Here is a 25740-nt window from a genome sequence, read left to right as displayed (position 1 = left end):
ATATAGAGCCGCCATTATTTAGCAGCAGGTGCTTTCCTGCACGGTGGATCCCGGGTTGCGAACGCACCAATTCCATTTAATAAATTATATATTTGGTGCGTTCCGCCAACCCTAACACAATGCAGCTTCGATTATGTGGTAGGGGTACACAGGCAGCATTGGTGTGGTCAGCGGAGGACAATTTGAAGGAGGGACCGCGGACAGACTTAGTAGGCCTAAAATAAATAAATTAGGCTCAATGCAGCTTCGATTATGTGGTAGGGGTACACAGGCAGCATTGGTGTGGTCAGCGGAGGACAATTTGAAGGAGGGACCGCAGACAGACATAGTAGGCCTAAAATAAATAAATTAGGCTCAATGCAGCTTCGATTATGTGGTAGGGGTACACAGGCAGCATTAGTGTGGTCAGCGAAGAACAATTGGAAGGAGTGTCTGACACAGTTCGTACTCCCAAAAAATAAATAGATGTTAATGTCTCGCAAAACAACAAAACAAAAAAACAAAAGGGTGGCATATTCATGGTTCATTTTAATGAAGGTTAGATCATCAACATTTTGGGTAGCCAGACGAGTCCTTTTTTTGGTCAATATTGAACCAGCAGCAGTGAATACTCTTTCTGATAGCACACTAGCTGCTGGGCAAGCAAGCTCCTGCAATGCATATTCTGCCAATTCAGGCCAGGTGTCTATTTTGGATGCCCAGTAATCAAATGGGAATGACGGTTGAGGGAGAACATCGATAAGGGATGAAAAATAGTTAGTAACCATACAGGACAAATGTTGTCTCCTGTAACTTTGAATTGATGCTGCAGTACCGGTCCTGTCTGCGGTCATTGTGAAATCACTCCACAACCTGGTCAGAAAACCCCTCTGTCCAACGCCACTTCGGATTTGTGCACCTCTAACACCTCTGCCCTGTTGCCCCCTGCAGCTCGTGTGAGAACCATCACCGGCGCTGTGTGCTGGGAATGCCTGAATCAAACGGTCATCAAGAGTTGCTTGTTTGGTTGCCAATATTTGTTCGAGGTTCTCATGTGGCATGATATTTTGCAATTTGCCTTTATAGCGAGGATCAAGGAGGCAGGCCAACCAGTAATCGTCATCGGTCATCATTTTTATAATGCGTGGGTCCCTTTTGAGGATACGCAAGGCATAATCCGCCATATGGGCCAATGTTCCAGTTGTCAAATCTGCGCTTGTGCTGGGTTGAGGGGCACTTTCTGGCAAATCAACATCACTTGTCTCCCTCAAAAACCCTGAACCCGGCCTTGCTACGCCACCAGTTTCTATTGCCCCCTGAGAAGCTTCCTCATCCAAACAATACTCATCCCCATCATCCTCCTCGTCCTCCTCCTCTTTGCCCGCCACCTCGTCCTGTAGACTGCCCTGAACAGACAATGGCTGACTGTCATCAAGGCTTCCCTCGTCCTCGTCTGCAGACGCCTGCTCCTTTATGTGCGTCAAACTTTGCATCAGCAGATGCATTAGGGAAATGCTCATGCTTATTATGGCGTTGTCTGCACTAACCAGCCGTGTACATTCCTCAAAACACTGAAGGACTTGACACAGGTCTTGTAGCTTCGACCACTGCACACCTGACAACTCCATGTCTGCCATTCAACTGCCTGCCCATGTATGTGTATCCTCCCACAAATGCATAACAGCACGCCTCTGTTCGCACAGTCTCTGAAGCATGTGCAGTGTGGAGTTCCACCTTGTTGCAACGTCGATGATTAGGCGATGCTGTGGAAGGTTCAAGGACCGCTGATGGTTCTGCATACGGCTGGAGTGCACGGGCGAATGGCGGATATGCGAGCAAAGTCTGCGCACTTTGAGGAGCAGGTCGGGTAACCCCGGATAACTTTTCAGGAAGCACTGCACCACCAGGTTTAAGGTGTGAGCCAGGCAAGGAATGTGTTTCAGTTGTGAAAGGGCTATGGCAGCCATAAAATTCCTTCCGTTATCACTCACTACCTTGCCTGCCTCAAGATGTACAGTGCCTCGCCATGACTGAGTTTCTTTCTGCAAGAACTCGGACAGAACTTCTGCGGTGTCTGTTGTCGCCCAAACACTTCATTGCCAATACAGCCTGCTGACGCTTGCCACTAGCTGTTCCATAATGGGACACCTCGTGTGCAACAGTGGCAGCTGCGGATGGAGTGGTTGTGCGACTGCGGTCTGTGGACGAGCTCTCGCTTCTGCAGGAGGACGAGGAGGATGAGGAGGGGGGGCGAACGCCTACAGCCAACTGTTTCCTAGACCGTGGGCTAGGCATAACTGTCCCAATATTGCTGTCCCCTGTGGACCCTGCATCCACCACATTTACTCAGTGTGCCGTGATGGAGACGTAACAGCCCTGGCCATGCCTACTGGTCCATGCATCTGCACCTTTGTACTCACAGATTGCCTGAGTGCATGGACAATGCGGTCTTTTACATGCTGGTGGAAGGCTGGGATGGCTTTTCTCGAAAAGAAGTGTCGACAGGGTAGCTCGTAGCGTCGTACAGCGTAATCCATCAGGGCTTTGAAAGCTTTGCTTTCAACTAACCGGTAGGGCATCATCTCTAACGAGATTAGTCTAGCAATGTGGACGTTCAAACCCTGTGTACGCGGATGCAAGGATGAGTACTTCCTTTTCCTAACGAGAGTCTCATGTAGGGTGAGCTGGACTGGAGAGCTGCAGATGCTGGAACTAGCGGGGGTGCCGGTGGACATGGCAGACTGAGAGAGGGTTGGAGATGGTATTCTTGCTGGTGCCCTACATACAGTGTTTCCTACCACGAACCTGGTGATTCCCTGACTGCTTTGGCCTTGCGACGAAACCTCCACATTTAGTGCAGTTGCTGCGGTAAACGGTGGGCTTACAGTGAGGGAAGGGATGTAGCGTTGCTGACTAGCTTCATTATGAGAGGGTGCAACAACGTTAAGGGACGTTTGGTAGTTAGTCCAGGCTTGCAAGTGCATGGTGTTTAAATGTCTACGCATGCAACTTGTATTTGGACTTTTAACATTCTGACCTCTGCTGAAGGTGCTTGAACATTTTTTACAGATGACTTTGCGCTGATCATTTGGATCTTGTTTAAAAAAATGCCAGACTCTCTTCCTTCTCTTGGATACCTTTTCAGGCATTGCACACTGAGTTTCTTTAAACGGATGGCCACGCTGTCCTACAACTGGTTTAGGTTTTACCATATGTTTTTGGCCAGATACGGGCCTGCCAGATGGAACCTGTTGCGATGTTGATGCCTGCTGCAGCTCCTCCTCCTCTTCCGCTTCAGATCTACTGCCGCCTGCACCCTGTTCCCTCAATGGCTGCCAATCGGGGTCAACAACTGGGTCATCTATGACCTCCTCTTCTATGTCGTGTGCAACTTCCTCTGTGTCATGTGTAAAGAGCTCCATGGAGTAACCCGTTGTGTCGCCTGATGCATCCTTCTCTGTTGTTCTTGGTGAAGAAGTCAAGGAAGCGACTTGTGCCTGACCGTGAACATCCACTGACGACGCGCTGCTTTTACATTTAGCAGTTTCCGAAGAGGAGTCGAAAGAGCTAGAGGCAGAGAAAGCAAGGAAAGCCAAAACTTGTTCCTGCTGCTCCGGCTTTAAAAGCGGTTTTCCTACTCTCAGAAAAGTGAGCGTTCAAGGCCTTGTGTAGCCAGACGATGACGCTGGCTCAACAAATCGAGACTTAGGTGCTATATTGCTTTTCCCATGACCACCTGATGCTCCACCACCACTACCATCATTACCAGCTGGCAATGACCGCCCATGGCCACGACCTCTTCCACCAGACTTCCTCATTGTTTGAAAAACGTAACCAAACAAACGGTATTTGTTACTGTAAAACCAGTTACAAGGTGTACTCAAACTTGTGATGAATTTATATCTCCCTTTATAGGTGAGTGAGACTGCAGGGAAAATCAGGCCCACTGTATAACAGTACACTACTTAAGTGGCAGACAGACATGCCACTAACAGGACTGACGCAGTTGCACACACTACCAATAAAAATCTCCCCCTTTTTATTTTTTCTGGGAGAATATTGAAGAAATCAGGCCCACTGTTATACAGTAGGTTTTCTGTGGCAAAAAATGGAAGACAGATGCCACAGACAGGACTGGCACTGATGCAGATTTGCCAATCTTAATCTCCCACTTGTTTTATTTTTTCTGGGAGAATTGTGAAGAAATCAGGCCCACTGTAATACAGTATATTTTCTGTGGCAGAAAATGAAAGACAGATGCCACAGACAGGACTGGCAGTGATGCAGATTTGCCAATCTTAATCTCCCACTTGTTTTATTTTTATTTTTTCTGGGAGAATTGTGAAGAAATCAGGCCCACTGCAATACAGTATATTTTCTGTGGCAGAAAATGAAAGACGGATGCCACAGACAGGGCTAGCACTGATGCAGATTTGCCAATTTTAATCTGCCCCTTTTTTTTCTGGGAGACTAGTGAATAAATCTGGGCCACTGTATTAGAGTATATTTTCTGTGGCAGAAAGTGGCTTGAAGAGATATAACAAAAAAAAAGGGACTGTACTACAATTACTATCTCCCTGCAGTAATCTCAGAAAAGTATGGCAGGCAGCAATAAAAAGGACTGCTGCACACAAAAGTCAAAAGTGTGGACAAACAAACAAGATAGCAGTGCTCTGTGTGGGACTGTGCATTGACATTAACTTACATTTATCATCATAACTGCGTAAAATGTTGGCACAGAACTATGGGTTTGTATACAATATATATACAATATATATATATATATATATATATATATATATATATATATATATATACAGTACAGACCAAAAGTTCGGACACACCTTCTCATTTAAAGATTTTTCTGTATTTTCATGACTATGAAAATTGTACATTCACACTGAAGGCATCAAAACTACGAATGAACACGTGTGGAATTATATACTTAACGAAAATGTGTGAAACAACTGAAATTATGTCTTATATTCTAGGTTCTTCAAAGTAGCCACGTTTTGCTTTGATGACTGCTTTGCACATTCTTGGCATTCTCTTGATGAGCTTCAAGAGGTAGTCACAGGGAATGGTTTTCACTTCACAAGTGAGCCCTGTCAGGTTTAATAAGTGGAATTTCTTGCCTTATAAATGGGGTTGGAACCATCAGTTGCGTTTTGCAGAAGTCTGGTGGATACACAGCTGATAGTCCTACTGAATAGACTGTTAGAATTTGTATCATGGCAAGAAAAAAGCAGCTAAGTAAATAAAAACGAGTGGCCATCATTACATTAAGAAATGAAGGTCAGTCAGTCCGAAAAATTGGGAAAACTTTGAAAGTGCCCCCAAGCGCGGTGGCAAAATCCATCAAGCGCTACAAAGAAACTGTCTCACATGAGGACTGCCCCAGGAAAGGAAGACCAAGAGTCACCTCTGCTTCTGAGGATAAGTTTATCCAAGTCACCAGTCTCATAAATCGCAGGTTAACAGCAGCTCAGATTAGAGACCAGGTCAATGCCACACAGAGTTCTAGCAGCAGACATATCTCTACAACAACTGTTAAGAGGAGACTTTGTGCAGCAGGCCTTCATGGGAAAATAGCCGCTAGGAAACCACTGCTAAGGACAGGCAAGTAGAAAAGAATTGTTTGGGCTAAAGAACACAAGGAATGGACATTAGACCAGTGGAAATCTGTGCTTTGGTCTGATGAGTCCAAATTTGAGATCTTTGGTTCCAACCACCATGTCTTTGTGCGATGCAGAAAAGGTGAACGGATGGACTCTACATGCCTTGTTCCCACCGTGAAGCATTTAGGAGCAGGTGTAATGATGCAGGGGTGCATTGCTGGTGACACTGTTGGGGATTTATTAAAAATTAGCTGAAGAGCCCGGCGTTGCCTGGGCATAGTAAATATCTGTGGTTAGTTATAGCACCTCACTTCTCTTATTTTCCCATCACGCCTCTCATTTTCCCCCTCACATCTCTCATTTTCTCCCTTACACCTGTCATTTTCCCCCTCACTCCTCTTATTTTCCCCTCACTCCTCTCATTCCGCCCCAACACTTGTCATTTCGACCTCAAAACTGTCATTTTCCTATCACTCCACTATTTTCCCTCACTCCTCTCATTTTGCACTCACACCTTTTCATTTTCAACTCACACCCCTCATTTTCACCTCACACCTCTCATTTTCCCCTCAGTATATACATGTTTGTCATCTCCCTTATATATAGTATACACCTTTATGTCATCTCCTGTGTATAGTATATACCTGTATGTCGTCTCCCCTGTAAATAGTATATACCTGCTGTATGTCATCTCCTCCTGTATATTGTATATACCTATGTGTCATCTCCTCCTGTATATAGTATATACCTGCATGTCATCTCTTCTGAATATATTATATACCTGTATGTTATCTCCCCTATTTATAGTATATACCTGTTTGTCATCTCCTGTATTTAGTATATACCTGTATGTCATCTCCCCTGTATATAGTATATACCTGTATGTCATCTCCTCCTCTATATACCTATGTTTCATCTCCTCTTTTATATAGTATATACCTGTATGTCATCTCCTCCTGTATATAGTATATACGTGTGTCATCACCTCCTCTAGATAGAATATACCTGTAAGTCATCTCCTCCTGTATATAGTATATACCTGTGTGTCATCTGCTCCTGTATATAGTATATACCTGTGTGTCATCTCCTCCTGTATATAGTATGTACCTGTATGTCATTTTCTCCTGTAAATAGTATATACCTGTGTGTCATCTCCTCCTGTATATAGGATATACGTGTGTCATCTCTCCTGTATATAGTATATATCTGTGTGTCATCTCCTCCTGTATAGAGTATATACCTGTATGTCATCGTGTGTGGCGCATTTTGAGTGTGTGTTCGTATCCCCGTGTGTGGTGAGTATCCCATGTCGGGGCCCCACCTTAGCAACTGTATGGTATATACTCTTTGACGCCATCGCTCCCACTCTTTAAGTCCCTCTTGTTCACATCTGGCAGCTGTCAATTTGCCTCCAACACTTTTCCTTTCACTTTTTCCCCATTATGTAGATAGGGGCAAAGTTGTTTGGTGAATTGGAATGCGCGGGGTTAAAATTTTGCCTCACAACATAGCCCATGACGCTCTCCAAACGTGTGACTGTGCAAAATTTTGTTGCTGTAGCTGCGACGGTGCAGATACACACACACATACATACACACACACATTCAGCTTTATATATTAGATTGAGGGCATACTGAACCAGCATGGCTACCACAGCATCTTGCAGCGGCATGCGATTCAATCCGGTTTGCATTTGGTTGGACCATCATTTATTTTTCAACAGGACAATGACCCCAAACACACCTCCAGGCTGTGTAAGGTTTATTTGACCAAGAAGGAGAGTGATGGGGTGCTATGCCAGATGACCTGGCCTCCACAGTCACCAGACCTGAACCCAATCGAGATGGTTTGGGGTGAGCTGGACCGCAGAGTGAAGGCAAAAGGGCCAACAAGTGCTAAGCATCTCTGGGAACTCCTTCAAGATGGTTGGAAGACCATTCCCGGTGACTACATCTTGAAGCTCATCAAGAGAATGCCAAGAGTATGCAAAGCAGTCATCAAAGCAAAAGGTGGCTACTTTGAAGAACCTAGAATATAAGACACAATTTCCGTTGTCTCACACATTTTCGTTAAGTATATAATTCCACACGTGTTCATTCGTAGTTTTGATGCCTTCAGTGTGAATGTACAATTTTCATAGTCATGAAAATACAGAAAAATCTTTAAATGAGAAGGTGTGTCCAAACTTTTGGTCTGTACTGTATATATATACAGTTAGGGCCAGAAATATTTGGACATTGACACAAGTTTTGTTATTTTAGCTGTTTACAAAAACATGTTCAGAAATACAATTATATATATAATATGGGCTGAAAGTGCACACACCCAGCTGCAATATGATAGTTTCCACATCCAAATCGGAGAAAGGGTTTAGGAATCATAGCTCTGTAATGCATAGTGTCCTCTTTTTCAAGGGACCAAAAGTAATTGGACAATGGACTCTAAGGGCTGCAATTAACTCTGAAGGCGTCTCCCTCGTTAACCTGTAATCAATGAAGTAGTTAAAAGGTCAGGGGTGGATTCCAGGTGTGCGGTTTTGAATTTGGAAGCTGTTGCTGTGAGCAGACAACATGCGGTCAAAGGAACTCTCAATTGAGGTGAAGCAGAACATCCTGAGGCTGAAAAAAAAGAAAAAATCCATCAGAGAGATAGCAGACATGCTTGGAGTAGCAAAATCAACAGTTGGGTACATTCTGAGAAAAAAGGAATTGACTAGTGAGCTTGGGAACTCAAAAAGGCCTGGGCGTCCACGGATGACAACAGTGGTGGATGATCGCCGCATACTTAATTTGGTGAAGAAGAACCCGTTCACAACATCAACTGAAGTCCAGAACACTCTCAGTGAAGTAGGTGTATCTGTCTCTAAGTCAACAGTAAAGAGAAGACTCCATGATAGTAAATACAAAGGGTTCACATCTAGATGCAAACCATTCATCAATACCAAAAATAGACAGGCCAGAGTTAAATTTGCAGAAAAACACCTCAAGAAGCCAGCTCAGTTCTGGAAAAGTATTCTATGGACAGATGAGACAAAGATCAACCTGTACCAGAATGATGGGAAGAAAAAAGTTTGGAGAAGAAAGGGAACGGCACATGATCCAAGGCACACCACATCCTCTGTAAAACATGGTGGAGGCAACGTGATGGCATGGGCATGCATGGCTTTCAATGGCACTGGGTCACTTGTGTTTATTGATGACATAAGAGCAGACAAGAGTAGCCGGATGAATTCTGAAGTGTACCGGGATATACTATCAGCCCAGATTCAGCCAAATGCTGCAAAGTTGATTGGACGGCGCTTCATAGTACAGATGGACAATGACCCCAAGCATACAGCCAAAGCTACCCAGGAGTTCATGAGTGCCAAAAAGTGGAACATTCTGCAATGGCCAAGTCAATCTCCAGATCTAAACCCAATTGAGCATGCATTTCACTTGCTCAAATCCAGACTTAAGACGGAAAGACCCACAAACAAGCAAGACCTGAAGGCTGCGGCTGTAAAGGCCTGGCAAAGCATTAAGAAGGAGGAAACCCAGCGTTTGGTGATGTCCATGGGTTCCATACTTAAGGCAGTGATTGCCTCCAAAGGATTTGCAACAAAATATTGAAAATAAAAATATTTTGTTTGGGTTATGTTTATTTGTCCAATTACTTTTGACCTCCTAAAATGTGGAGTGTTTGTAAAGAAATGTGTACAATTCCTACATTTTCTATCAGATATTGTTGTTCAACCCTTCAAATTAAACGTTACAATCTGCACTTGAATTCTGTTGTAGAGGTTTCATTTCAAATCCAATGTGGTGGCATGCAGAGCCCAACTCGCGAAAATTGTGTCACTGTCCAAATATTTCTGGCCCTAACTGTATATACTAGATTGTGGCCCGATTCTAACGCATCAGGTATTCTAGAATATGCATGTCCCCGTGGTATATACAAAGATGATTATTCCAGAATTCGCGGCAGACTGTGCCCGTCGCTGATTGGTCGAGGCAACCTTTATGACATCATCATCGCCATGGCAACCATTATGACATCATCGTCGCTGTGCCCGTTGCTGATTGGTCGAGGCCTGGCGGCCTCGACCAATCAGAGACGCGGGAAGTCTACGTCCTTTATGACATCATCGTCGCTGTGCCCGTCGCTGATTGGTCGAGGCCTGGCGGCCTCGACCAATCAGAGACGCGGGATTTCCAGGACAGACAGAAAGACAGACAGACAGAAAGACAGACAGACAGACAGAAAGACAGACAGACGGAAAAACCCTTAGACAATTATATATATATATATATATATATATATATAGCAAAAATTAAGAGACCACTGCAATATGTTCAGTTTATCAACCAATATGTCCAAAATAATAGTAACATAGTAAAATAGTTAGTAAGGCCGAAAAAAGACATTTGTCCATCCAGTTCAGCCTATATTCCATCATAATAAATCCCCAGATCTACATCCTTCTACAGAACCTAATAATTGTATGATACAATATTGTTCTGCTCCAGGAAGACATCCAGGCCTCTCTTGAACCCCTCGACTGAGTTCGCCATCACCACCTCCTCAGGCAAGCAATTCCAGATTCTCACTGCCCTAACAGTAAAGAATCCTCTTCTATGTTGGTGGAAAAACCTTCTCTCCTCCAGACGCAAAGAATGCCCCCTTGTGCCCGTCACCTTCCTTGGTATAAACAGATCCTCAGCGAGATATTTGTATTGTCCCCTTATATACTTATACATGGTTATTAGATCGCCCCTCAGTCAATACCACACAATTCCCATTTTACATAGTACCTTATATACTCGAGTATAATTTGAGAATTTCAGGCCACTTTTTTAGGCTGAAATTGCCTAAATAATGAATATGGACCAGACTCCACTCCCATAGGGGTGGAGCCACATATTCGTTACTGTAATGAGCGGTACCATGTGACCGCTCACTACAGGAAGAAGCTGCTAGCACCGGTGAACAGATGTGCAGGGACGGCACCAGGAGCAATTGAGTATTATTACACAGCTCCACTCCCCCTCCACTGCTGACCCTGGGTATGACTCGAGTATAAGCCGAGAGGGGCAATTTCAGTCAAAAAATGGGCACAGTGTGCGATATTCACCTGTTCCCCATTTGACCGCCGGTCGCCGCTGTGTCTTCCCCATCCTCCGCAGTGAAGCTCAGGTCAGAGGGCGTGATGACGTGATTAGTGCGCGCCTCCCTCTGCCTGATCAATCAGTGCAGAGGACACGGAAGACACAGTGGCGCCCATCGGTGGAACGGGGAGCAGGTGAATATAGCAAATATCTGTATGGGGCCATGTGCAGCATTATATGGGGCAAATATCTCTATGGTGCATCTTATGGGGCCATAATCAGCACTTGTGGAGCATTATATGGGGCAAAGGTCTGTATGGAGCATCTTATGGGGCCATAATCAACATTTGTGCAGCATTGTATGGGGCATATTTTAATATGGAGCATCTTATGGGGCCCATCATAAACTGTATGGAGAATTATATGGGGCGTATTTTGTATGGAGCATTATATGGGGCTCCTGACTTAATATGGATATTCAAAAACACTTAACCTACTGATGTCTCAATTATTTTTACTTTTATTGGTATCTATTTTTATTTATGAAATTTTCCAGTAGCTGCTGCATTTTACACCCTAGGCTTATACTCGAGTCATTAAGTTTTCCCAGATTATTGTGGCAAAATTAGGGGTCTCGGCTTATACTCGGGTCGGCTTATAATCGAGTATATACGGTACATATGGAAATATGAGGAGATCCCGAATGCAATAAGAATAAAAAATAACTTTTGTTTAGTAATACATAAAACTAATTAAAAAGCAAAATTACTGTCAAGGGACACTGAACAGATGAACACATCAATAATAAACTAAAGTTAATGATACGAGGGATATTTTAATTTACATTTACATTAACAATCATAATGCAGACACAGAAACACTGCTATGCTTATAAGATATAATTTATGAGGCAGGACAGATATATTAAGCAAGAGTAACAATGGTAAATGGTATATAATCAACATATGTGCTCCCTATATGTGTCAATGAAAACTGAGACTAAACATGCAATGGCAGTGATATCCCTAAAGAATGTGCTTTGAGAGGCACACAGATATGACATTTAGCCATGTGGGGTTAATAATATGATGAAATAAAGCGGTATTACATAAATGTAACATGCCCTTACTGATCAACACAAATATAGGGCTAATGCAAATCACAATGTCAGCGTTGCCCACACCAAGTCAAATACTAGCCCAAAAATCAATCCTGGGGGTCGTGAAGGAAGAAGCTACGTTGCGAAACGAGCATCCGGGTTATCCTTCTCACGGCGATCCATCGGTTAGCAGGTAATAACATGATGCTACTGCCTTTCTAATAATCTTCAGATGTCCCATATAAATATTTATATCTAAACCTAATCTAATTAATGCACTGGCACTTTATCAGGACTTACCATGTTATGGTATAGATATTACAACTAGTACACTGTGCAATATTTGCATACCCTTTATTTATTTGGGGGCCATTTATATACATCCTACTGGCTGACACAATCATATTCTATAGGCAGCTTTGTGTTCACTCTGTGGAAATTTTCCTTTATAATCCAGAGCCTGCTGTTGAACTTTTGCTTCATACCTGTTGCATTAGTTTATTTCTTTATCTACATTTGATCTTGCAATTTTACCTATTATATGGATTGCTTTGAGTTCACTCTGCCTTGTTTCAATTCCCTTTTTGGTACAATTATGTGAATAATTTTTTGTCTTTTAATCTGTTATAAATAAAATATCTTAAATTTTACTTTTTGGTTTGTAACTCCCTTCTTCTTTGGTTTATGCAATTTTGGAGGTGCACCGTATGTATTTATTGGTCTATAGTTTTTGGATATATGATATGGAGTTAAACAGTTATTCTCATTGTGATAATCCAGAAATAACATCCCTCAGAGACCCTTCAAATATTTTACCAAAAATAGAAGTTAGACTTACAGGTCTATAATTTCCAGGTTCACTTTTAGAGCTATTTTTGAAGATTGGCACCACATTTCACCAGTCCAATAGAACAGACCCTGTCGCTATAGAGTCCCTAGATATAAGAAATAATGGTTTGTCTATTACATTACTTAGTTCTCTTAGTACTCGTGGGTGTATGCCATCCGGACCCGGAGATTTATCTATTTTAATCTTATTCTAATTCTTATTTTATTCTTGGGTTAGATTGGTGACCCTTAATATAGGGTTTTCTTTGTCTCTCAGCATTTCACCTAGAATACTCACATTCCCTAAGGTTTCCTTTATCTATCACAGGATTATGCTGGAACTACTGTTACTTTCACATCACAGTTATGGTAAGAATCACAATACTGTATAACCAGTTCCGTTTGAAAAGTAAGATTACAAATAAGTTTTCTTACCTTAATTAATGACTGTGGCATTTCTGTAGTGCTGATCTGAAGGATATTCCCCAAGCCAGGCAGAGGGGTAGGTCCTGGTGGCAGGTCCTTCTGTTTGACCCTACCCCACCATTTCATGAGATAAATAAGGAGAGTGACTCCAGTAGCCAGGAGAATCGTTGCTGAGATAGTCAGAGCCATCTTGAGCCTCAGTCCCTACAGCTCCGTCTGTTCTGTATCCTTGTGTATTTATATTCGTGCAAGTACAGGGCAGCGTTCCAACACGTAATCAATAAACACAGGTTGGACGAGTGTAAAGTGCAGTTACAGCTGTTGCACAATACTTCTGCTGTCAGTGCTTACTCAGTCTCAGCTTGTCCTGAAGTCAGGGTTAGTGATCGGCAGGCCTCTTTTTGGTGAGCAGAATCAGTTGGTTTCAATCACAAAAAAGAGTCGACTCTTTTGGATACTAAATTGATCCACATTAAATATGCATTCACAAGTAGAAAAAAACATATTTATGGAAAGTCCTCACAGTATGACACAGTGAAAACTGAGGATTGATTTCATCGGTAGCCTAATATAGTAATTTTACCCACAGTGAGAGTCAAACAGAAGCCGCACGTGGCTCTCAGTGGGCTACTGGCTCATATCATTCACAGATAGCCACTTGCAGTTTCTGTTTGATTCTCAGCCAACTACAGAGCAGGAGGCTCTGTGCAAGCCAGGTCTGAGTGAAGTTAACGCAGAGCCAGGTACATCAAAGCTGCTGATGCATCCAAGCGATACGGCAGGCCCACAGCAACGCGTTAGGACATGGACTGTTTTGAGGACCTGGCTTCGTACTGTTGGATATCGCTTACCTGTTTTGTGAGTTTTCTGGAATAAAGACATTTTATGTTGAACCCTCATGGGTCCCTGCCTATCCTATTGCACTGTGTGAACACCGCTGCACTACAATATGTACTCAGCAATCAGCCAATCTGGGTCGTATTCAAAGAGAAGAGTAAAAGGAAGATGCAGCTTAGTGTTCTCCATTGGAGTTTTGGCTGTCAGAGGGGTGGGTGTCATGTCTGATTAATCAAGGAGAAGTAGCTAGAGAACAAGATAGCTCAAAAAGGTGTTATAACTATAAAACATTAATTAACCTACCAGGTATAGGCGGTAATAGCGGCACCTCAACCGCATGTCGGCGTATCAGAATATCCACTGCGCAGACGCAAGAAGTTGGTACTAGCAGGACATCGTCCCGTCTCCTACAACGCCTGCGCAAGCGGCGAAATTTAGTGGGAGTGCTTTAAAGTTGAACTGTACAACCACTCTACCTGTACGCTAAAGGTGCACATATCATCTTCGGCATATTCCGGTTAAAATACTCATTTCGCGGCAGAACATACAGCATTGCAGACGGGTTGCCATAGCAACTGTCCCGCACTTATTTTGCGCAGACGCAGATACCGAAGGACAGGCCCTCAGCCACAACGGCCCTGTGCCACCAGATAACACATCAAGGGCTGATGATCATAGTGCAGGGCACCCAAAGAATACAAGAGCCGATCTTCATCTATCTGCTTTAGAAGTAGACTTTCCATGCTTTCTGTTATATTTGGGGGTTTGTAACAGACCCCAATGAGAATTTTGTTACCATTTTTCCCTCCATGAATTTCAACCCATATGGACTCGACATCTTCATTCCCTTCGCTAATATCCTCCCTTAAAGTGGACTTTAGACAAGACTTTACATAGAGACAAACCCCTCCTCCTCTCCGATTTTTACGATCCTTTCTAAACAGACTGTAACCCTGTAAGTTAACTGCCCAGTCATAGCTTTCATCTAACCATGTCTCGGTTATTCCCACTATGTCAAAGTTACCTGTAGATATTTCTGCTTCTAGTTCTTCCATCTTGTTTGTCAGGCTTCTGGCGTTTGCGAGCATGCAGTTTAGAGGATTTTGTTTTGTTCCAATCTCCTCACTGTGGATTGTTTTAGAAATGTTCTTACCTCCCTTCTGAGTATGTTTTCCTGGGTCGTCTTTGTACGAGTCTAATGTTTTTCTTCCCTTCTTACAGTAGGTATGGTGTTTGATGGATGCAACTCAGTATTCTTTTTCCTCCAAACACGACAAGTTGTGTTTCTACCAAACAGTTCCAGTTTGGTTTCATTAGACCATAGGACATTCTCCCAAAACTCCTCTGGATCATCCAAATGCTCTCTAGCAAACTTCAGACGGGCCCGGACATGTACTGGCTTAAGCAGTGGGACACGTCTGGCACTGCAGGATCTGAGTCCATGGTGGCGTAGTGTGTTACTTATGGTAGGCCTTGTTACATTGGTCCCAGCTCTCTGCAGTTCATTCACTAGGTCCCCCCGCGTGGTTCTGGGATTTTTGCTCACCGTTCTTGTGATCATTCTGACCCCACGGGGTGGGATTTTGCGTGGAGCCCCAGATCGAGGGAGATTATCAGTGGTCTTGTATGTCTTCCATTTTCTAATTATTGCTCCCACTGTTGATTTCTTCACTCCAAGCTGGTTGGCTATTGCAGATTCAGTCTTCCCAGCCTGGTGCAGGGCTACAATTTTGTTTCTGGTGTCCTTTGACAGCTCTTTGGTCTTCACCATAGTGGAGTTTGGAGTCAGACTGTTTGAGGGTGTGCACAGGTGTCTTTTTATACTGATAACAAGTTTAAACAGGCGCCATTACTACAGGTAATGAGTGGAGGAAAGAGGAGACTCTTAAAGAAGAAGTTACAGGTCTGTGAGAGCCAGAAATCTTGATTGTTTGTTTCTGACCAAATACTTATTTTCCACCATAATATGCAAAAAAAATGTTAAAAAAACAGACAATGTGATTTTCTGGATTTTTTTTTCTCAGTTTGTCTCCCATAGTTGAGGTCTACCTATGATGTAAATTACAGACGCCTCTCATCTTTTTAAGTGGTGGAGCTTGCACTATTGCTGACTGACTAAATACTTTTTTGCCCCACTGTACGTGTGTCATCACCTCCTCTAGATAGAATATACCTGTAAGTCATCTCCTCCTGTATATAGTATATACCTGTGTGTCATCTGCTCCTGTATATAGTATATACCTGTGTGTCATCTCCTCCTGTATATAGTATGTACCTGTATGTCATTTTCTCCTGTAAATAGTATATACCTGTGTGTCATCTCCTCCTGTATATAGGATATACGTGTGTCATCTCTCCTGTATATAGTATATATCTGTGTGTCATCTCCTCCTGTATAGAGTATATACCTGTATGTCATCGTGTGTGGCGCATTTTGAGTGTGTGTTCGTATCCCCGTGTGTGGTGAGTATCCCATGTCGGGGCCCCACCTTAGCAACTGTATGGTATATACTCTTTGACGCCATCGCTCCCACTCTTTAAGTCCCTCTTGTTCACATCTGGCAGCTGTCAATTTGCCTCCAACACTTTTCCTTTCACTTTTTCCCCATTATGTAGATAGGGGCAAAGTTGTTTGGTGAATTGGAATGCGCGGGGTTAAAATTTTGCCTCACAACATAGCCAATGACGCTCTCCAAACGTGTGACTGTGCAAAATTTTGTTGCTGTAGCTGCGACGGTGCAGATACACACACACATACATACACACACACATTCAGCTTTATATATTAGATTGAGGGCATACTGAACCAGCATGGCTACCACAGCATCTTGCAGCGGCATGCGATTCAATCCGGTTTGCATTTGGTTGGACCATCATTTATTTTTCAACAGGACAATGACCCCAAACACACCTCCAGGCTGTGTAAGGTTTATTTGACCAAGAAGGAGAGTGATGGGGTGCTATGCCAGATGACCTGGCCTCCACAGTCACCAGACCTGAACCCAATCGAGATGGTTTGGGGTGAGCTGGACCGCAGAGTGAAGGCAAAAGGGCCAACAAGTGCTAAGCATCTCTGGGAACTCCTTCAAGATGGTTGGAAGACCATTCCCGGTGACTACATCTTGAAGCTCATCAAGAGAATGCCAAGAGTGTGCAAAGCAGTCATCAAAGCAAAAGGTGGCTACTTTGAAGAACCTAGAATATAAGACACAATTTCCGTTGTCTCACACATTTTCGTTAAGTATATAATTCCACACGTGTTCATTCGTAGTTTTGATGCCTTCAGTGTGAATGTACAATTTTCATAGTCATGAAAATACAGAAAAATCTTTAAATGAGAAGGTGTGTCCAAACTTTTGGTCTGTACTGTATATATATACAGTTAGGGCCAGAAATATTTGGACATTGACACAAGTTTTGTTATTTTAGCTGTTTACAAAAACATGTTCAGAAATACAATTATATATATAATATGGGCTGAAAGTGCACACACCCAGCTGCAATATGATAGTTTCCACATCCAAATCGGAGAAAGGGTTTAGGAATCATAGCTCTGTAATGCATAGCGTCCTCTTTTTCAAGGGACCAAAAGTAATTGGACAATGGACTCTAAGGGCTGCAATTAACTCTGAAGGCGTCTCCCTCGTTAACCTGTAATCAATGAAGTAGTTAAAAGGTCAGGGGTGGATTCCAGGTGTGCGGTTTTGAATTTGGAAGCTGTTGCTGTGAGCAGACAACATGCGGTCAAAGGAACTCTCAATTGAGGTGAAGCAGAACATCCTGAGGCTGAAAAAAAAGAAAAAATCCATCAGAGAGATAGCAGACATGCTTGGAGTAGCAAAATCAACAGTTGGGTACATTCTGAGAAAAAAGAAATTGACTAGTGAGCTTGGGGACTCAAAAAGGCCTGGGCGTCCACGGATGACAACAGTGGTGGATGATCGCCGCATACTTAATTTGGTGAAGAAGAACCCGTTCACAACATCAACTGAAGTCCAGAACACTCTCAGTGAAGTAGGTGTATCTGTCTCTAAGTCAACAGTAAAGAGAAGACTCCATGACAGTAAATACAAAGGGTTCACATCTAGATGCAAACCATTCATCAATACCAAAAATAGACAGGCCAGAGTTAAATTTGCAGAAAAACACCTCAAGAAGCCAGCTCAGTTCTGGAAAAGTATTCTATGGACAGATGAGACAAAGATCAACCTGTACCAGAATGATGGGAAGAAAAAAGTTTGGAGAAGAAAGGGAACGGCACATGATCCAAGGCACACCACATCCTCTGTAAAACATGGTGGAGGCAACGTGATGGCATGGGCATGCATGGCTTTCAATGGCACTGGGTCACTTGTGTTTATTGATGACATAAGAGCAGACAAGAGTAGCCGGATGAATTCTGAAGTGTACCGGGATATACTTTCAGCCCAGATTCAGCCAAATGCTGCAAAGTTGATTGGACGGCGCTTCATAGTACAGATGGACAATGACCCCAAGCATACAGCCAAAGCTACCCAGGAGTTCATGAGTGCCAAAAAGTGGAACATTCTGCAATGGCCAAGTCAATCTCCAGATCTAAACCCAATTGAGCATGCATTTCACTTGCTCAAATCCAGACTTAAGACGGAAAGACCCACAAACAAGCAAGACCTGAAGGCTGCGGCTGTAAAGGCCTGGCAAAGCATTAAGAAGGAGGAAACCCAGCGTTTGGTGATGTCCATGGGTTCCATACTTAAGGCAGTGATTGCCTCCAAAGGATTTGCAACAAAATATTGAAAATAAAAATATTTTGTTTGGGTTATGTTTATTTGTCCAATTACTTTTGACCTCCTAAAATGTGGAGTGTTTGTAAAGAAATGTGTACAATTCCTACATTTTCTATCAGATATTGTTGTTCAACCCTTCAAATTAAACGTTACAATCTGCACTTGAATTCTGTTGTAGAGGTTTCATTTCAAATCCAATGTGGTGGCATGCAGAGCCCAAATCGCGAAAATTGTGTCACTGTCCAAATATTTCTGGCCCTAACTGTATATACTAGATTGTGGCCCGATTCTAACGCATCGGGTATTCTAGAATATGCATGTCCCCGTAGTATATACAAAGATGATTATTCCAGAATTCGCGGCAGACTGTGCCCGTCGCTGATTGGTCGAGGCAACCTTTATGACATCATCATCGCCATGGCAACCATTATGACATCATCGTCGCTGTGCCCGTCGCTGATTGGTCGAGGCCTGGCGGCCTCGACCAATCAGGGACGCGGGATTTCCAGGACAGACAGAAAGACAGACAGACAGAAAGACAGACAGACAGACAGAAAGACAGACAGACGGAAAAACCCTTAGACAATTATATATATATATATATATATATATATATATATATATACAGTATATATAGCAAAAATTAAGAGACCACTGCAATATGTTCAGTTTATCAACCAATATGTCCAAAATAATAGTAACATAGTAACATAGTTAGTAAGGCCGAAAAAAGACATTTGTCCATCCAGTTCAGCCTATATTCCATCATAATAAATCCCCAGATCTACATCCTTCTACAGAACCTAATAATTGTATGATACAATATTGTTCTGCTCCAGGAAGACATCCAGGCCTCTCTTGAACCCCTCGACTGAGTTCGCCATCACCACCTCCTCAGGCAAGCAATTCCAGATTCTCACTGCCCTAACAGTAAAGAATCCTCTTCTATGTTGGTGGAAAAACCTTCTCTCCTCCAGACGCAAAGAATGCCCCCTTGTGCCCGTCATCTTCCTTGGTATAAACAGATCCTCAGCGAGATATTTGTATTGTCCCCTTATATACTTATACATGGTTATTAGATCGCCCCTCAGTCAATACCACACAATTCCCATTTTACATAGTACCTTATATACTCGAGTATAATTTGAGAATTTCAGGCCACTTTTTTAGGCTGAAATTGCCTAAATAATGAATATGGACCAGACTCCACTCCCATAGGGGTGGAGCCACATATTCGTTACTGTAATGAGCGGTACCATGTGACCGCTTCACTACAGGAAGAAGCTGCTGGCACCGGTGAACAGATGTGCAGGGACGGCACCAGGAGCAATTGAGTATTATTACACAGCTCCACTCCCCCTCCACTGCTGACCCTGGGTATGACTCGAGTATAAGCCGAGAGGGGCAATTTCAGTCAAAAAATGGGCACAGTGTGCGATATTCACCTGTTCCCCGTTTGACCGCCGGTCGCCGCTGTGTCTTCCCCATCCTCCGCAGTGAAGCTCAGGTCAGAGGGCGTGATGACGTGATTAGTGCGCGCCTCCCTCTGCCTGATCAATCAGTGCAGAGGACACGGAAGACACAGTGGCGCCCATCGGTGGAACGGGGAGCAGGTGAATATAGCAAATATCTGTATGGGGCCATGTGCAGCATTATATGGGGCAAATATCTCTATGGTGCATCTTATGGGGCCATAATCAGCACTTGTGGAGCATTATATGGGGCAAAGGTCTGTATGGAGCATCTTATGGGGCCATAATCAACATTTGTGCAGCATTGTATGGGGCATATTTTAATATGGAGCATCTTATGGGGCCCATCATAAACTGTATGGAGAATTATATGGGGCGTATTTTGTATGGGGCTCCTGACTTAATATGGATATTCAAAAACACTTAACCTACTGATGTCTCAATTATTTTTACTTTTATTGGTATCTATTTTTATTTATGAAATTTTCCAGTAGCTGCTGCATTTTACACCCTAGGCTTATACTCGGGTCATTAAGTTTTCCCAGATTATTGTGGCAAAATTAGGGGTCTCGGCTTATACTCGGGTCGGCTTATAATCGAGTATATACGGTACATATGGAAATATGAGGAGATCCCGAATGCAATAAGAATAAAAAATAACTTTTGTTTAGTAATACATAAAACTAATTAAAAAGCAAAATTACTGTCAAGGGACACTGAACAGATGAACACATCAATAATAAACTAAAGTTAATGATACGAGGGATATTTTAATTTACATTTACATTAACAATCATAATGCAGACACAAAAACACTGCTATGCTTATAAGATATAATTTATGAGGCAGGACAGATATATTAAGCAAGAGTAACAATGGTAAATGGTATATAATCAACATATGTGCTCCCTATATGTGTCAATGAAAACTGAGACTAAACATGCAATGGCAGTGATATCCCTAAAGAATGTGCTTTAAGAGGCACACAGATAGGACATTTAGCCATGTGGGGTTAATAATATGATGAAATAAAGCGGTATTATATAAATGTAACATGCCCTTACTGATCAACACAAATATAGGGCTAATGCAAATCACAATGTCAGCGTTGCCCACACCAAGTCAAATACTAGCCCAAAAATCAATCCTGGGGGTCGTGAAGGAAGAAGCTACGTTGCGAAACGAGCATCCGGGTTATCCTTCTCACGGCGATCCATCGGTTAGCAGGTAATAACATGATGCTACTGCCTTTCTAATAATCTTCAGATGTCCCTTAAATAAATAAATATTTATATCTAAACCTAATCTAATTAATGCACTGGCACTTTATCAGGACTTACCACGTTATGGTATAGATATTACAACTAGTACACTGTGCAATATTTGCATACCCTTTATTTATTTGGGGGCCATTTATATACATCCTACTGGCTGACACAATCATATTCTATAGGCAGCTTTGTGTTCACTCTGTGGAAATTTTCCTTTATAATCCAGAGCCTGCTGTTGAACTTTTGCTTCATACCTGTTGCATTAGTTTATTTCTTTATCTACATTTGATCTTGCAATTTTACCTATTATATGGATTGCTTTGAGTTCACTCTGCCTTGTTTCAATTCCCTTTTTTGTACAATTATGTGAATAATTTTTTGTCTTTTAATCTGTTATAAATAAAATATCTTAAATTTTACTTTTTGGTTTGTAACTCCCTTCTTCTTTGGTTTATGCAATTTTGGAGGTGCACCGTATGTATTTATTGGTCTATAGTTTTTGGATATATGATATGGAGTTAAACAGTTATTCTCATTGAGATAATCCAGAATAACATCCCTCAGAGACCCTTCAAATATTTTACCAAAAATAGAAGTTAGACTTACAGGTCTATAATTTCCAGGTTCACTTTTAGAGCTATTTTTGAAGATTGGCACCACATTTCACCAGTCCAATAGAACAGACCCTGTCGCTATAGAGTCCCTAGATATAAGAAATAATGGTTTGTCTATTACATTACTTAGTCCTCATAGTACTCGTGGGTGTATGCCATCCGGACCCGGAGATTTATCTATTTTAATCTTAATTAGCCGGTTTCGCACCTCTTCTTGGGTTAGATTGGTGACCCTTAATATAGGGTTTTCTTTGTCTCTCAGCATTTCACCTAGAATACTCACATTCCCTAAGGTTTCCTTTATCTATCACAGGATTATGCTGGAACTACTGTTACTTTCACATCACAGTTATGGTAAGAATCACAATACTGTATAACCAGTTCCGTTTGAAAAGTAAGATTACAAATAAGTTTTCTTACCTTAATTAATGACTGTGGCATTTCTGTAGTGCTGATCTGGAGGATATTCCCCAAGCCGGGCAGAGGGGTAGGTCCTGGGGGTAGGTCCTTCTGTTTGACCCTACCCCACCATTTCATGAGATAAATAAGGAGAGTGACTCCAGTAGCCAGGAGAATCGTTGCTGAGATAGTCAGAGCCATCTTGAGCCTCAGTCCCTACAGCTCCGTCTGTTTTGTGTCCTTGCGTGTTTATATTCGTGCAAGTACAGGGCAGCGTTCCAACACGTAATCAATAAACACAGGTTGGACGAGTGTAAAGTGCAGTTACAGCTGTTGCACAATACTTCTGCTGTCAGTGCTTACTCAGTCTCAGCTTGTCCTGAAGTCAGGGTTAGTGATCGGCAGGCCTCTTTTTGGTGAGCAGAATCAGTTGGTTTCAATCACAAAAAAGAGTCGACTCTTTTGGATACTAAATTGATCCACATTAAATATGCATTCACAAGTAGAAAAAAACATATTTATGGAAAGTCCTCACAGTATGACACAGTGAAAACTGAGGATTGATTTCATCGGTAGCCTAATATAGTAATTTTACCCACAGTGAGAGTCAAACAGAAGCCGCACGTGGCTCTCAGTGGGCTACTGGCTCATATCATTCACAGATAGCCACTTGCAGTTTCTGTTTGATTCTCAGCCAACTACAGAGCAGGAGGCTCTGTGCAAGCCAGGTCTGAGTGAAGTTAACGCAGAGCCAGGTACATCAAAGCTGCTGATGCATCCAAGCGATACGGCAGGCCCACAGCAACGCGTTAGGACATGGACTGTTTTGAGGACCTGGCTTCGTACTGTTGGATATCGCTTACCTGTTTTGTGAGTTTTCTGGAATAAAGACATTTTATGTTGAACCCTCATGGGTCCCTGCCTATCCTATTGCACTGTGTGAACACCGCTGCACTACAATATGTACTCAGCAATCAGCCAATCTGGGTCGTATTCAAAGAGAAGAGTAAAAGGAAGATGCAGCTTAGTGTTCTCCATTGGAGTTTTGGCTGTCAGAGGGGTGGGTGTCATGTCTGATTAATCAAGGAGAAGTAGCTAGAGAACAAGATAGCTCAAAAAGGTGTTATAACTATAAAACATTAATTAACCTACCAGGTATAGGCGGTAATAGCGGCACCTCAACCGCATGTCGGCGTATCAGAATATCCACTGCGCAGACGCAAGAAGTTGGTACTAGCAGGACATCGTCCCGTCTCCTACAACGCCTGCGCAAGCGGCGAAATTTAGTGGGAGTGCTTTAAAGTTGAACTGTGCAACCACTCTACCTGTACGCTAAAGGTGCACATATCATCTTCGGCATATTCCGGTTAAAATACTCATTTCGCGGCAGAACATACAGCATTGCAGACGGGTTGCCATAGCAACTGTCCCGCACTTATTTTGCGCAGACGCAGATACCGAAGGACAGGCCCTCAGCCACAACGGCCCTGTGCCACCAGATAACACATCAAGGGCTGATGATCATAGTGCAGGGCACCCAAAGAATACAAGAGCCGATCTTACTGAAGCGCATGCGCAATCGGCAATGAGCACTAAGTGCTACAGAGCAATGGTCACACCAGCTATTGAAATATTTCAAAGTCAAACTGGGTGACCGTTAAGTCAACTTAATATTATCTGGTGGCACAGGGCCATTGTGGCTGAGGGCCTGTCCTTTGGTATCTGCGCATGCGCGAAATAAGTGCGGGACAGTTGCTATGGCAACCCATCCGCAATGCTGTATGTTCTGCCGCGAAATGATTATTTTACCGGAATATGCCGAGGACGATATGTGCGCCATTAGCGTACAGGTAGAGTGGTTGCACGGTTCAACTTTAAAGCGCTCCCATTAAATGTTGCCGCTTGCGCAGGCGCTGTGGGAGAGAGGACGATGTCCTGCTAGTACCAACTTCTTGCGTCTGCGCAGTGGATATTCTAATACGCCGACATGCGGTTGAGGTGCCACTATTACTGCCTACACCTGGTAGGTTAATTAATGTTTTATAGTTATATAAACGTTGGGGACACACCAGTATGGCATCTTCTGACCTTGAGGAAGACGCTTGCTGCGTCGATACGCGTGGCTCTGTTACACTGACTTAGCCAACCAGATTCACTACGTCCAGCATACCAATATACCAAGTGTGTGAGGGGTCACTGCTATGTTAGGCTGGGTAAGGCTACAGAAATTTGGGTTGATACCCTGCACAATTTTCAACTGTGAGCTATGTGCAATGGGCTTTTTCAGCATGGACACCTTGTTTTAGGTTGTATCATATTGTCTTTGAGGGTATTTTTTACCACAGTGTACGTATCATAGGTTTACAATTATGAAATAACAGCATGTGTGTACCTGACAAAGGTAAATTGATTTTTGATCATTCTTATTGTGCATTATAATCAGCTCATTTAGGTCATCTGAGTTATTGGTCTGAAACACTAACCTAGTCTGTCGTATGTACCCTCTTTGGTATGCCAAATATGTGGGGTCATAGTGTTCTGTTTGGTTTATGTTAATTTATTGTTGGTTTAGGTGGGCATTTATATTTTTTGTCACGCATTATGGCTGCATTCTTGTTAAATATCAGCCTATCTATGACCTAAGAATAAGTGAAACCATGATCTGACAATATTGTATATCAAAGTTGGCCTGTCAGTGTACTTTTTTCTGATATTTTTCTGTAATAATTATTGTAGACCCGTTACCTCTACCCACGTGGTGGGGGCCTTTTAAGTGTTTTTAATGTTGTTGTGTGGTGTTCTCAATAAAAATGATTACTTGTTGTACTTCAATATTGTTATGGTGATCCCATTTGTTCTCGTGCATACACTTTTTTTCTTCTTTTGGTTGTATTCTATTTTTGTATGCAGTAGGTGATCCCTTTGGTTAATATTAGATCAGAGGTGTCAAACTGCATTCCTTGAGGGCCGCAAACAGGTCATGTTTTCAGGATTTCCTTGTATTGCACAAGGTGCTGGAATCATTCTGTGCAGGTGATTAAATTATCACCTGTGCAATACAAGGAAATCCTGAAAACATGACCTGTTTGCGGCCCTCGAGGAATGCAGTTTGACACCTCTGTATTAGATGGTGCCCGCTCAAAACTGTGTTTTTGGAGTTGTCTGCGACACAACACTGAGCGGGCATAGATAGATGGAATCCTAGCTGCACAGGTTGGAACATCAAAAGCATTGATGGATTAAGAAAGGAAAAACTTCTCATGTACTACTTGTTTAATTTATTACTTGATCAGATTCATGCCAGTAATGCAGCAGACCTGTTTTTCCTCCATTAATCCATGACTGAT

The 25740-nt window shown here is 42.7% G+C and overlaps 1 protein-coding gene across 1 annotated transcript in view; it reads right to left on the bottom strand.

The window, feature by feature from the left end:
* Positions 1 to 13311, bottom strand: part of LOC138661768 (cytochrome P450 2C20-like) — a 103383-nt gene extending 90072 nt beyond the window's left edge. The window contains exon 1 of the mRNA XM_069746672.1: positions 13044 to 13311. Within this exon, the coding sequence (XP_069602773.1) occupies positions 13044 to 13223 (180 nt within the window). The 5' untranslated portion in view covers positions 13224 to 13311. The remainder of the gene's footprint in view (positions 1 to 13043) is intronic.
* Positions 13312 to 25740: the final 12429 nt, after the last annotated feature.

The sequence above is a fragment of the Ranitomeya imitator genome, chromosome 2, assembly GCF_032444005.1.
Source record: "Ranitomeya imitator isolate aRanImi1 chromosome 2, aRanImi1.pri, whole genome shotgun sequence".
NCBI lineage: Eukaryota > Metazoa > Chordata > Amphibia > Anura > Dendrobatidae > Ranitomeya > Ranitomeya imitator.
The sequence above is the reverse complement of the archived record's forward strand: the minus strand, read 5'-3'. Positions and strand labels throughout refer to the sequence as shown.